Source organism: Epinephelus lanceolatus, chromosome 17, assembly GCF_041903045.1.
Source record: "Epinephelus lanceolatus isolate andai-2023 chromosome 17, ASM4190304v1, whole genome shotgun sequence".
Lineage (NCBI taxonomy): Eukaryota > Metazoa > Chordata > Actinopteri > Perciformes > Serranidae > Epinephelus > Epinephelus lanceolatus.
The window spans coordinates 2,084,048-2,097,786 of NC_135750.1; the positions used below are offsets into that span (position 1 = coordinate 2,084,048).

At 43.6% G+C, this 13,739-nt stretch overlaps 1 protein-coding gene across 4 annotated transcripts in view; it reads right to left on the minus strand.

The window, feature by feature from the left end:
* Positions 1-417: 417 nt before the first annotated feature.
* nckap1 (NCK-associated protein 1) overlaps positions 418-13,739 on the minus strand; it is a 52,391-nt gene continuing 39,069 nt past the window's right edge. For all 4 annotated transcript variants that reach the window (XM_033613005.2, XM_033613004.2, XM_033613003.2 and 1 more), the window contains 10 exons: positions 12,907-13,037; positions 12,692-12,789; positions 10,888-10,981; positions 10,313-10,395; positions 10,134-10,214; positions 8,039-8,132; positions 7,301-7,417; positions 4,605-4,714; positions 3,876-3,965; positions 418-2,623 (listed from right to left, as the gene is read on the minus strand). In XM_033613005.2, the coding sequence (XP_033468896.2) occupies positions 2,507-2,623; positions 3,876-3,965; positions 4,605-4,714; positions 7,301-7,417; positions 8,039-8,132; positions 10,134-10,214; positions 10,313-10,395; positions 10,888-10,981; positions 12,692-12,789; positions 12,907-13,037 (1,015 nt within the window). In that variant the 3' untranslated portion in view covers positions 418-2,506. The remainder of the gene's footprint in view (positions 2,624-3,875; positions 3,966-4,604; positions 4,715-7,300; positions 7,418-8,038; positions 8,133-10,133; positions 10,215-10,312; positions 10,396-10,887; positions 10,982-12,691; positions 12,790-12,906; positions 13,038-13,739) is intronic.

A 13,739-nucleotide genomic window follows, 5' to 3' on the forward strand; every position in this document is an offset into this window, starting at 1 on the left:
CCTAAAATGAAGTGTTTGACCGATAATTAACTGGTACATTCAGCAGGTGTTACACACACACACACACACACGAAAAACCAGTTCTGGATCTGGTTTCTTCTACAAGCAAAACATGTTTGATGATAGAAACTGGTGCAGCCGCCGTCATCAGCTGAGTGTTGAAGGATTAATTCATAATTACCTGTGAATATATTTGTCTTGGAAAAGTTCAGTTTACTCAGAGGAGACTGACCTGAGTGTGTGCAGCGCTCTGTTGATACACAGCATCAGTTGGACTAACAGTCACCTGATGGCACTGATCACACAAACTGGTCCGTCTGTGACAATAAAGTGTTGCCACTTACCGGTTTCCACCTCACCACGTCTCTGCCAAGGCCACGTGCCACGAACCAGCGTCACACACTCACAGCTCAGGTCTGACACAGCCCTAAAGTTTATTTTATTCATGTCATTTAAGTTACACGGTGGAATCAGAGACACAAAAAGGTTAGAAAGAAAACAGCAATCATTCCACATCAAATGGCAGAATGTGTCCGCTGACCCGTCCTCGCTCACACTGCACACTACTGACTGAACACACAGCAGGGCTGAGACTCTACTGTGAAGTGCAGACACATCATCAACTAGAGTGTTTTCCTGCTACATACTGTAAAAGCTGCTTCCAGATTTAAACAGTCCGAGGTTAAGAGTCCTGGTAGTGTGCAGTGTGAGCGTTCAGACAGAGCCTGGTGTTAGTGTGCATGAGCAGAGGGCTGGCATACAGGGAGCATGCTGTGTGTGTGTCTCACAGTATGGAGCCCTCGCCCTGCCTGGATTCACAAGAAAATGAAAAATAAACCAGACTGCACTTTGTAAAAGTCGTCCGTCTGTCCTAAAAGGTCCCGTACACCCGTCACGGAATACGGAGAGTTCGTTGGTGGAGATCCAGTGAACACATCACCAGGCGTGTATATACTGTATATATACATTTATTTTTTCTCTTATTGCAGCTCCAGGATTTTGTCGACGTTCACAGCTCTGAGATCAATTTGTTTGTTTCTCTGTGGAGGAGGAAGTTTGACTTTAATGGCTCCTGTTAGAGTTAAGCACTAAGACATTTGTGGAGCCGCGGCGTGTGAGGTGTCGGACCCTCGACAGCTGCTGCCTCTGAGCAAGGCACTATTCCCCCAGCTGCGTCAGTAGGACTGCAACTGCAAAAATTAGACACAGGAAAGAAAATTTTCTTCTTTTCAGAAGCCACGGGAAATTATTTTGGATATCATTAACTTATATTTAAACAGCTGGAGAAAAAGAGTAGCACCTACTGGACCGACAGCAGCTGTGAGGAACATCTGCAGGTGCACTGAGGGCGCCTGCTCCACCTCCACGCCGCAGCAGTACTTTTTAAAGTTTGTTCCCATTGTAAAAAGTTCCCGTGTGACCCCTCCCGTTAAGCGAGCTGCAGATTGTTTCCAGAGCGTCTACAGTCCAAACACATGAAATGGCGTTTCACCCATTAACAAGCCCAAACACTCCAGCACGTCCACGCCCTGATGCACAACTTTTAGTGTCAACACATTTGGCAAATCGTCGTCATCATCATCATCATCATCATCATCGTCGTCATAAAAATAACAAAACATAAACATTAAAAACAGACGAGTTCAGTTCACATCAAAGTAGAATACAGATATTATATCTTTACCCACAAAAAGTTCATGTTACGACTAGCTTGGAAAAAGAAAGAAAACATCACCATGTTATACAAGTGTGTGTCTGCGTGTGTGTGTGTGTGTGTGTGTGTTTTCACGATGAAAAGTCGAGAGATTAGTGTGTATGCGCCTTTATATCTGTGTGTGTGTGTGTGTGTGTAGTAGTGTTACATTAACAAGCAACATGTCTTTCAGTATCAACACAGGAATCCTCCGTTAAAGAAAAAAAACCCACATCACATCAGCATCATTCCCAAAGTAAGCATCCAAATCCGTCACCACATAGAAGTCGTCAGCTGGCCACTAAAAATCTCTCATCGAAAAGAAACAAAAAAAGAAAAAGAAAATAATATTTTAGTGTCAACTATATATATACTATATATTTATATTTTTGTTCTTTTATACCAACCAAACATATGGTATATTACGTGTTGCTATGGTTATGGTCCCTGGCAACATCATGAAAAAGTACAATGATTAAAATAAAGACACTGATCCCCCAACTTCACCCAGCTAGTGTGTGCGTGCGTGTGTGTGTGTGTGTGTGTGTGTTTCTGTCAGATTGTAGTGTTTGCTGTTGTCTCTGAATTCGGTGTGTTCATTTGGCGTTTAGTGTATTTGTTCTCAACTTCAGCGCGTGTCAATATTTTGGAGGACACGTCGCACGCTGATGTTTGTTTCTGTCTGAATGGGACGTTGAGGCATTGTAGGCATAGTTTAGTGTGTTAGTGTTTAGTGTGTATCTGTTGCTGTGTGTGCGTCTGTGTACGAGCACCGACAGCATGGGAGGCCTTCGCTGTGTGTTTAGTGTGTGTCTATGCGTTAGCGCTGATGCTCTGTTTGTAGACGGCGTGGTAGGCGTTTCGCAGCAGGACGTAGGGGAAGCAGGACTCCAGCAGGTCCATGGTCAGGAAGGGAGACTCCTGCACGATCTGAAACACAGACACAGAAATATTAATAACACTGATAAAGCCAGGGTTTTTAATTTATCCCTCGTTCTGAACTACAGCAGCAACGGTTACATTCAACTGATTAGTTTAACGCAAAAATATAAACTGGATCCTACTTTGATAATCAAGTAAATGATCGAGGCAATTATTTAATCGCTTCTGTCTGTTCATAATAAAATGAACTGCTCTGGATTTTTGGACTGTCGGTCTGAAGACGTCACATTGGGCTCTGAGAAATGACACAGGTTATGTTCTGGTATTTCATTGATAAAACAATTAATCAAGAAAATAATGTGCATATTAATCAATAGCTGCAGGTCTACTCCAAAACACATGACCTGCACTACACATGTGAAAACACCTTTAGTCCTGTTTCCACCGAGCATTTCAGTTCAGTTTAATACGACTGTTTCAGTTCCCACAGTGAAAGTTGTGGATGGTCCCAACAGAAGCGTTCCTTAGCGTCCCCATGTTTGGTCCCCCCTCTGTTGGGGTACCTAGCACACAGATCTGGTACTAAAAGGTGGAGCTAGAAACCCTGCAGTCTGATTGGTCAGTAGAGGACGGTCACTCTGGTTTTATGTAACCTCTGTTCATACATCAGTAAACTACAACTATAAAATGAAAGAGAAAAAAATAACTTCATTCACTGGGCCGACTGCCGGCAACTTTTAAGGTGGAACGTTAACTTGTAATGTTACTCAATGCATGAGTTGATGACGTGAATCCATCAGCACACCTTAAATTTCACTGTGACAACTTTGACCATCACTTTAGATTTTATATGACACACACTTTTAGTAATGACTTTAAAAATATAGATTAATTTGGAGCGGATTATGTGAAGGTCATATATTCTAATCCTCACTTCCTGTGGGCTACAGCAACACTAAACCCCTGAGCTTGCCTGAGAAGGACTAAATGCACAAAGCTGCTATTTTTAAATATCCCATGGAGAGAGACTCTCACTGCAGCCTGTTCTATTTTGTTGTGAAAATGTGGGCGTGCAGCCTCGTTCTGTGGACGATAAACCAGGTGCAGACTTCCATCTGTGTCACCGCTGATGAGGAAATACAGCGAGTGCTGGACGGAGCAGTGAGTGACAACAACCCCGCCCACATTTAAGAGGACTGTCTGAACACACCGAGGGTCTAGGTACCATGTCTGAAGGCTTACTGCTGGTTCCAAAGGGACTGGACTGAAGGGTTTGGTGGCTTTGGTTATTGTCTCTCACCATGTCCAGCAGCAGGTAGACAGATTCTCTGTTACGTGTCGTCATCTTGTCCGTCTCCTGGCCGATCTTCAACAGGCTGGATGAAGCCAGCTGCAAACACACACACACATTAAAGATGCAGTCTTAATAGAGATGATAATGTTTGTCCGCTCTCTGTGTAAGTGTGGAGTGAATTCTAAAATGTCAGCAAAATAAAATGTGAAGTGGTGCGTTTCCATCAACCACCTTTATGTAAATGTACTGAAAAGGACGTGACAGGGTTAGCAAATGAACGGAGCGGCACCACCTCTAATACATCCTGACATTTTATTACTACCTGCTGCCAAAGATGAGTTTGTGTTGAGTGTTTGTGAAGGAACACTGATGTGCTACAGCCTTTAATCTTGGTCAGTGAAGGGAAAGGGTGACAGTGATGCTAAAGGTAACAGTCAGGTCAGCAGGAGGGCTAAAAGAGGCCTCGAGGTCAGGCTACGTGACCTTTGTTATGAACACGCTCTGTCTTTGTCTCCCAGTTGTGACTGAGATAAGGCGGGCTTTCTACTTGTGTGTCAAACTGACACCGTACTCTACCTCACACTGTTGACTCAGTCCATATTTCTGTGGACACACTGATGTCAGCTGCTGTTAATATTTACCTTTGCTTATCTCATATTCCTGCAGTGACCTTTCAGCTCTGCACTTCTGATACACACTGAAAGATTTTAAATGAAAACAAACGTGTCATCTTACAGCCAGGAACTCCTTGAGGCGGTCCTCTATGCTCCCCTTGTGGATGGTGAAGAGAGCAGCAGCGATCTGGTTGATGGCCTTGGCCAGGCAGTGGATGTTGTTACAGTGTCCTGTAGGGGGCAGCAGACACACACACAGTTACTGAGGGAACAAGACCTCGTCTGTGTTTGAAAATCAATTAGCTCTGCTTTAATTTCTGACCTGTGTGGCTCTTTAAGACTTCCTCAGCAGTGAGACGCTGCAGAATACAAAACCTAGAGCTGCCCGTCCAGGCGGGGGAATATGGATTTGTCTTTTTGTTTTTTTTTTTGTATTGCATGCAGATGAACGCCATTACGTGTGAATGTGAGATGCATAAAAAGTGTGTGAATATAAAACGTGTAATTGTAAGTTCACAAAATGGTTGGTGTGGCTGCTCGGGCGCCGTGTTTCCAGATCTGCCGTCGGAAAACCAATTGCTGGGCGATACGCAGTCTGCATACTAACAATGGTGGAGCCCATTACAACTCATTATCATTTTCAAATGTCCCTTATTAACAATGGCGCCTCTCATTTCAAGGTTGTTAAGAGGCGACGTCTTTATAATTCATCCTTGAGTGACAAATCTCTTTGATGCCTTATCAAAAGCCTCGACATCAGTGTGTCTCTAACACACTCTTCATCTCAGCTTTATTTGACTGAGTGAAAATCTTTTACTGACATAAATACAACAAATAAGGTTAAACAGGTCGCAGTGGGTGAACGGACAAGAGGTAAATAATATTTATGATTTAATAATTCAAAAAGTGTAAGTAACAAAGATGATGATGTGGCTCTTGTGCACACAGATGAATCAATCTGAGGGCACGAGGTCGATCTCATCTGCATGCACAACAGTCTCATGCCACTGATGCAGTAAATTATCTTCTCCTACAACGTGTAGTATTTTCTCTGCACTGCTCTCAAGCTCTGAGCTGATCCTGCGCCACAAACCAGGGCTTGTTACTCTCTTTATTTTGTAATTAAAATATTTATTGTATTTTTAACATGAAAAACACAAACTTAACTTAGACATTAAAACAGCATGAATCATCCGCGCACAGGTCATAAGGCCGGTGTTCAACTTTCGAAATACTTTTTTTCTTTTTTTTTTAATTCGGCACTAGTTTTATCACCAAGGAGACAAAGTCTTGGTGACCTGGACAGTAACCATTTACCAATATAATCCAGAACGTTCCTCCAAAGGGGAGAAACCCTACGACACTCCAATGATGCATGCATACATGTGCCACGGTCTTCTCTGTATTTCCAACACAAATCGTCTTTAAGGAGGCTCGTTTGAGTGTGGTAATATCTGTGAATCATTTTATACTGAATCATTTTTTAAGATACTTTTTGGGGCTTTTTGTCTTTAGCACTGAGTGTTTAGACAGGAGTTGTGCAAATTTGCAGGAAAGCCCAATCAGTGTTTTTTCAGCATTGGCAGTATAAAAACAAAATCGGGGAGTGCAGCAAAATGCCGCCTACCTACTTTTGTTTATACAGAATGTGCCTTTTTCGGGGCAATGGGGGGCGTGAGCAAGTAACAAAACGTGTAGCTCAGCGTGTGACGTAAACAGTGACGTGGGAGGGAAGCCGCGGCTGGTCAGTCCTTCGGTGATTCTCTCATAAGCCGGCCCGTTCTTCACCGTCCCCGTCATCTGACGGTTAATGGCCTCTTTGTTTGCGAGGACAAGGAGGGCGTGCAATTCCTTGTCTCCCCAGTTGCTCATCTTTACAGTGTCTGTCAGGTTTGTGTTTCCCTCTTGCTACTAGCTGCTCGCTAATTCCTGCTATCAGCTGTTTCCTGTTTATCCACCGCCAGTGGGTCACACGTGCAGCGTCATCAACAGCTCCTCCCACAAGTCTTCAACAGCCCCTCCCACAAGTCTTCAACAGCTCCTCCCACAAGTCTTCAACAGCTCCTCCCGTTGCGGAAGGCCGCCTAGGTCTGTTTAAACTAAAAAGGTTCCTCTAACATGTCTACCCTACGAGGCGGAAAATTGGGCACCTCGGATCAACTCGCCAATCTGGCTCTGTGTGTCTAAACGCTCGCAGCTTGCCGGCAAAACGGCCCAACATTCGCCGAAAATCTGGCAGTGTAAAAGGGGCTAATGTTTGATAGCACATCTTTAGCATGAAAGCAGGAAAGAGAGAGAGGGGATGACAGAATCAAATCTGTGGCTGCTGTGGCAAGGACACAGCCTGTGTCCATGGGGCACCTACTCCACCAGGTGGGTTACTGGGCACCCTTATACTGAATAATTAGTCTGTGGTTTCTCTGGTATAGTCCCCGGTGTTGAAAAGAACCCCCTCAAGTGTTTTTCATCCAATTTACAACACAGGTCTTTCTTCCAGATCATCCTGAGATTATCACAACCATAGTTTTTTATCCAGGGACATATTTCACGCCACACTGATGCTTTGTGAAACATCGTTGGCAGCTGCACGCAGCGCTCTATTAGATTTGTATCTAGATGAAAAGCAACTTTCCCGTTAACAGTCTCTGATCTGTAGATATTTCCAAAAGTGTCCTCGTCCCTATATGACAGAAAATAACCCTCTTCACACAGACCATCTGACACCTGTCCTGTTATTCTCTCATTTTTAGCAGCAACACTGTAGTTTGATCGTGTATATTTTATTTAGTGCTGAAAAGGGAAAATCTGGCGTCCTACCTTCGATGGCGGGGCTGTACTGTGACATCACGTTGCTGGCCAGCGTTGGCAAGGAAACCGCCACAAACACCATCAGCAGGCAGGCGATCTTGTACTCCTCCTCTGGACTGATGTTCTCTGCACAGACACAAGTCCCATTCAGACAAGGAGTGTGAAACACAGCTGCTTCATCGAGCTGTTGGAGTGCTGGCTTTTTGTCATTCAGACAGAGACTTTAACGCTCCTCACGGCTTCGTTCAGACACAGCAGTGTGACACGTTATGGTAGTGAGGGAGAAGAGTGTTTTCTGGCTCACATGCTGCACCTAAAGCATTTTGTTGGATACTCATCTGACTGTTGGTCAGATTTTTACTGTAATAGTATTTTGTCTAAACCTCTTTCACCCAGGTTGCACAGAGAGGACAGTTTTCACAGACTTGTCTGATGTGAGAAGATCAATGTCCTTAACACCGCAAAATTGTCTCTTTCACAGCGTCTCCCTTTTTTAAAACTCATTTTGTGCACAAGAGATGATGTTTGAGATAATAAAGTTATTACAGTTATTTCAAAAGGCAGCACAACACATGCCTTTAATCTCTCTGGTGCTGCCTGAGCTTTTACACAAATCAGACAACGTTTAATTCTCACACTGAGACTGCTGTTGTGACAACACTGTCTTATTAATGTGCACGTCTGAAAGGCGCTACAGACAAACATTAAGATTCAGTTTGCATATCTGCATGTGTGTTTGTGTCTCACCGCTCTTCTGCGAGGACAGAGCGACCACCAGAGCCGGGTCGATCTCACAGGGTAAACCTGCTGCTGATGAGAGCTCGTAGACGTTCATGGCCACCTGGAGACAGACAGAGATTCATAAAGCCTCTTTCACACACAGTTCCTGGGAAATTACAGGCACCACTTGTGATCGTCACTATTCGGATACGCACTGCATCCAGAGACACTTCCGTCTTTTTACACGTTATGGAAATGGCGGAATCTATGAGCCAACAGAGTCCAGCAGACGGCCATAATGCAACGCTTACAGACGCCAACCATCATAAAACACAGTAACAAGGTCAGATGTGCGTGTACGTAGGGATGTGTGTTGCTGGTGTTCTTACAATACTTGTTAGTTATTGACAGCATTACTGTTCATGCTAAACCAGGGGTCTGAAACCTTTCCTGTCAAAAGAGCCATTTAGGCCAAAACCAGAAGAAAAATAAAATCCATGCAGTCACAAAAAAACATACTTGAGCCTTATAATGACTCAACAAAACAACCTGTTCAGTCTAAATTAGCCAACAGGTCTAAATGGGCACTCATGAATATGTCTGAACACAACGTGGCCACTCTGAGGTGGGCTTATTAGGATTATTTGGGTCTCTAACTTTATCAGTGTTTCTCTTTATTGGATTTAGGTTTCATAGCTAGCTTAGCCATCGCTACTGAGGTTTGGCAAAACGTAAAGGAAAAGGCATCAGGCCGTAACTGACAAGGCACATTTTAGTTGACGTGAGGCCTGGCGTGATATGTGATAAGTCGGTTAATTAAAAGGGAGATGGTAACTTTTTGGGGCTGTGATTAATATTCATGCGTGTTTGTTTCCCTCGTCTCTCTCCACCAAAGAGACTGGACGACAAGAGCGTTTACTGCCGTGCATCGTCTGGCAGCCAGGTGAGTTGGTTCATTAGCGTAATGAACGGAGGGAAAGCTCTTGTCATCGAGCGGGGCTATGGGCCACACACACAGAGACACACACACACACTGTGATCTTCGTGAGGGGGAAACGAGGCGGAGAAAAAAAAGAGTTGAGCGTAAGAGAAAGACAGGGAACATGTTCCTAAACCAAATGCCACAGCATTTATTTATTTACATTTATTATTTATATTTATTTATGTATTGTTTCTGGTTGTTTTTTTTACTATTACAGTGCACTTTTTATTAACAGGGACTGAGTCTATTTTTTGTATTTATAGGGTCTTAATTTATTTATTTTTGATATTTTTACGTGTTATTTCAGATATTTAAATTTTCTTTTTTTGCATTCCGAAATATTCTTGTTAAATTAATGTGGTGTACTTGCATCATTATGCCTTATTATCATTATTTAAGTATAAAAATGGTCTAAAAACAGCAAAATTACAACAATAATAAAAATGGTCTTAAAAGCACAATATTATCACAATAATTTCTGACACAGTTAATTGCCCAGCAAAATCTGTTATTGTGATAGGCCTAGGTGACGCTGATGCTAAAACGTCAAAAGCTAAAGCTTAAACAAGTCATGGATTCAAACCGTCTTCAGCCAAGCGCTGCTTCATTCACGTCATTTTACCTGAAACATTACTCGGTCTCGAGGTAGAAATAATTAGCAATACAGATTTCCCTGAATATGGATTTCTGCTCCTGTTCACACATGACCTCATGCAGGAAATGATCCTGAACATTTCAGGGACCGACTGCATATGTGTGAGGGCCTTCACATACCAGGGATGGGCGTGAGGACTCAAGTGCTCAGTTTGGATGTCAGTGATTGCTTTTTTTTTTTTTTTTTTGCTTGAACAGCTTTCTATGAATATCTGCACAGATCCATGGTCACAGGCAGAGTGCTGAGCAGGAGTAAGACTGATGTTCAGAAGTATTTCTACAACGTAAATGTAATGAATGTGCAGTGCGATCTCTGCGGTCAGGGCATTCATCTTGGACCCACTTATTCTGTCAGATTAGTTTTTTTGTGAGGACCTGAGTGTTTGATAATAACTTAATGTGAGTACTCAGACATACCTATCCCTATTACAAAGTTTGACACAAGAGATTATTTGATCTTTATGTGTCCAGAAGTTGTTTCTTTACCTTCATGTCCGTCTCTCTGGGAATGTGGTCTTTGAAATCCTCCACTGAACTGACCAGGAAAGGAATATGACAGGATAACACCTGGAGAGAGCGAGACAAGAAAGAGATGCAGCGTCAGTGCTCTGACAGAAATATTCAAATCAGAAATGTGGCGTTCGTGGTGAAGAAAAGCGTCTTACATCTCTGAGAGCCTCCTGAGCCAGAGAGCGGAAGGACAAGATGACGCCAATGATGGTCATCCTCTTCAACACACTGTCCACAGCTGCACACAGGAGACATGTCAGGTAAGCTTCGACTGTCAGTCGGGAAATCAGGAAACACCAGTATCTATCACACTAACCGAGTAATTCGTCAAAACTTATTTTGCTGATTTCATTTGTAAGCAACTGAAGATTTATTGTGTTCGGCTTCTGTCGTGTAGTCCGACAGTGTTTGTATTGACTTTTAATTGTCTTTCAGTCGAGTGTGTTTAGCCACTGTTACAAGTTTACAACAAAAATCTTTAACAAGAAAACACAGAGATCAGCAGGGGGAAGATTTACCCAGACATGAAACAAGTCACGACAGCAGACTGTCAGCGGAGTCAACAAGGGAGTGTGAATGAAGCACAAGCTGTCAAACACACAATCTATCTCCTGAAGAGATCTCTGTATCAGGCACACTGAGGGAATCAGAGCTGCCACAATATCTGAATTCAGCAGTCGTGAAATGGTACTAAGCATGTGTGTGTGTGTGTGCAGGTGTGTGTGTTTACAGGTGAGTTTCTTGAACAGGGCGGCCATGTGGTCTGGTTTGTCGAAGCTCGTCCTCATCTGGGTCAACACCTCCATGTTTTCTACCACCAGTTTCTTGGGGGAAAAACAACAGAACGACATTTTAATGCGTTCATTTGAACTTGAACTTGAACAATGTATTAACTACTGACAGTTTAAAGTAAGAGTGGGGGAGAAAAATAGATACGGCATAGTATCGTGATATTTTGTGTGGCCATATGATACACGCCAATCACACGCTTTCTTTCTCTTCATTTCAACACACAATCAATACGGCACCAAAACGAGGCACCAAAATCTGCACTGTGATTGGGTCTGGCGGTACCTGTCCAGCTTTGCGAATCCTATGATAGTGAAGGAATGACCCGCCCTGTTCGCCCCTTTTACACTGCCAGATTTTTGGCTAATGTTGGGCCGTTTTACCGGCAAGCTGCGAGACTAATTAATCAATATAAGGGTGCCCAGTAACCCACCTGGTGGAGTAGGTGCCCCATGGACACAGGCTGTGTCCTTGTCACAGCAGCCACAGATTCGATTCTGTCATCCCCTCTCTCTCTTTCCCGCTTTCATGCTAAAGATGTGCTATCAAACATTAGCCTCTTTTACACTGCCAGATTTTCAGCGAATGTTGGGCCGTTTTGCCGGCAAGCTGCGAGCGTTTAGACACACAGAGCCAGATTGGCGAGTTGATCCGAGGTGCTCAATTTTCCGCCTCGTAGGGTAGACATATTGGCGGAACCCTTTTAGTTTAAACAGACCAAGGCGGCCTTCTGCAACGGGAGGGGCTGTTGGTGACTTGTGGGAGGAGCTGTTGATGACGCCACACGTGCGGGTCACTGGCGGTGGATAAACAGGAAACAGCTGATAGCAGGAATTAGCGAGCAGCTAGTAGCAAGAGGGAAACACAAACCTGACAGACACTGTAAAGATGAGCAACTGGGGAGACAAGGAATTGCGCATCCTCCTTGTCCTCGCAAACGAAGAGGCCATTAACCGTCAGATGACGGGGACGGTGAAGAACGGGCCGACTTACGAGAGAATCACCGAAGGACTGACCAGTCGCGGCTTCCCTCCCACGTCACTGTTTACGTCACACGCTGAGCTACACGTTTTGTTACTTGCTCACGCCCCCCATTGCCCCGAAAAAGGCACATTCTGTATAAACAAAAGTAGGTAGGCGGCATTTTGCTGCACTCCCCGATTTTGTTTTTATACTGCCAATGCTGAAAAAAGACTGATTGCAAATTTGCACAACTCCTGTTTAAACAGGGCTACTAACTAGTACTGGTTGCCTTCATTGATTAGATCAGTTAGGTTTAGGCAAGAGAAGTAAGACTGGTTAGGGTAAGGGGAGGAATGTCAAGGTAAGCCAATCAGAGGCAGAGTAAGGCGGGCCATTCCTTTGCTATCCTGGGATTTGCACATTTGTGTACCGGTCGTATAAGAACCCAACCCTCTTTACTTCTAATCTTGTTCTGAGGCCATTACTCATCATGTTAGAGTTCTCATTTGCTGTGGTTTATTCAGCTATAATAATTTGTAATTTGCATGGCATTGCATCTCATCTCATCAGTGACGCTCGTATTGATACACCCCTGATACAAAAAGATCCAGATCAGAGAAGCTCAGCAGCTGTAATCATTTTAAAACCAGTAAAGAGACACACAAACATCTTTCATGCATTATTTCTCCTGTCACAACCAAAGAGAGTCGTTTCTGTTACAAAGGTTAAGAGCTCATTTTGTATGTGTGAGTGAATCTCTCTCTGTAACTGTGTGTCTATACCTTCAGCTCAGCGACCTGTGAAGAGATGTGCCACATCAGACTCTCACTGAGGAACTTCATACCGTACGGCCCCAACAGCTCCGACAGTGAACGCATCTCTGTGAAAACACACAAATAAACACAAATGTTGCTACAAACACAGCTCAACAGAATCTAAGAACGGTCAGCGGGTATAAGGAGTGAACACATGAGACAGTGAGTGTGCAGGCTGGTACCAGAGATGTCGGAGTATTCCTCAGCGTTGAAGGTCAGCTCGTTCTCTGTGGGCAGGTTGACGAAGGCCTTCATGGCGGGGAAGTAGGCGATGTGTCCGTTGCTGACCTGACGGAGCAACGTCTCCAGGTACCTACACACACACACACACACACACACACACACACACACACACACTATCAGCATTATTTTAAAACCACCAATGAATTTCAAATTGAATGCTTTGACTGACACTTTCTTTGTGCTGTAAATGGAGCCTTCACTTTCCAGGGAGATCATACCCAGTGGCAGACAGACCTGCACAGTGAAAGTGAGGCTTGTGTGCGTTTTACACTCTAATCATCGCCGTAGCCTGACGTGCACCTCCCCAGAAATGTAACTCCACAGTGTCACAGTGACGCAGACCTCCTGTCTGTCTCTGTGAGCTGAAACCATTTCCCTCAGTGGAAACAAAGCTTTGATTTACTTTAATTTCACAGATAAGAAACAATAAATCATGAAGACAATAAAGCCTCCACACACTGTGTGTGATTTATCCTGGCTGAAATATGAGCAGAGGAAATCTCTGCTAGCTGCTAGGCTAATTTATACAATGTAAAAAGCCACAGACTTGTGCTAATAACGTTAGCATGTTGTATTTGTGGGGAAAATGTGTCCAGATAAAGACAAGTGTTTGTGAATGCTGCGAGTTATAGTGAAGCTGATTTGTGTTTGACACTGTCTCTATTAAGCCATGTTTAATGTGTGTTTAATGTGTTTAATGTTTGTTTAATGTGTTTAATGTTTGTTTAATGTGTGTTTAATGTGCGTTTAATGTGTGTTTAATGTGTGTTTT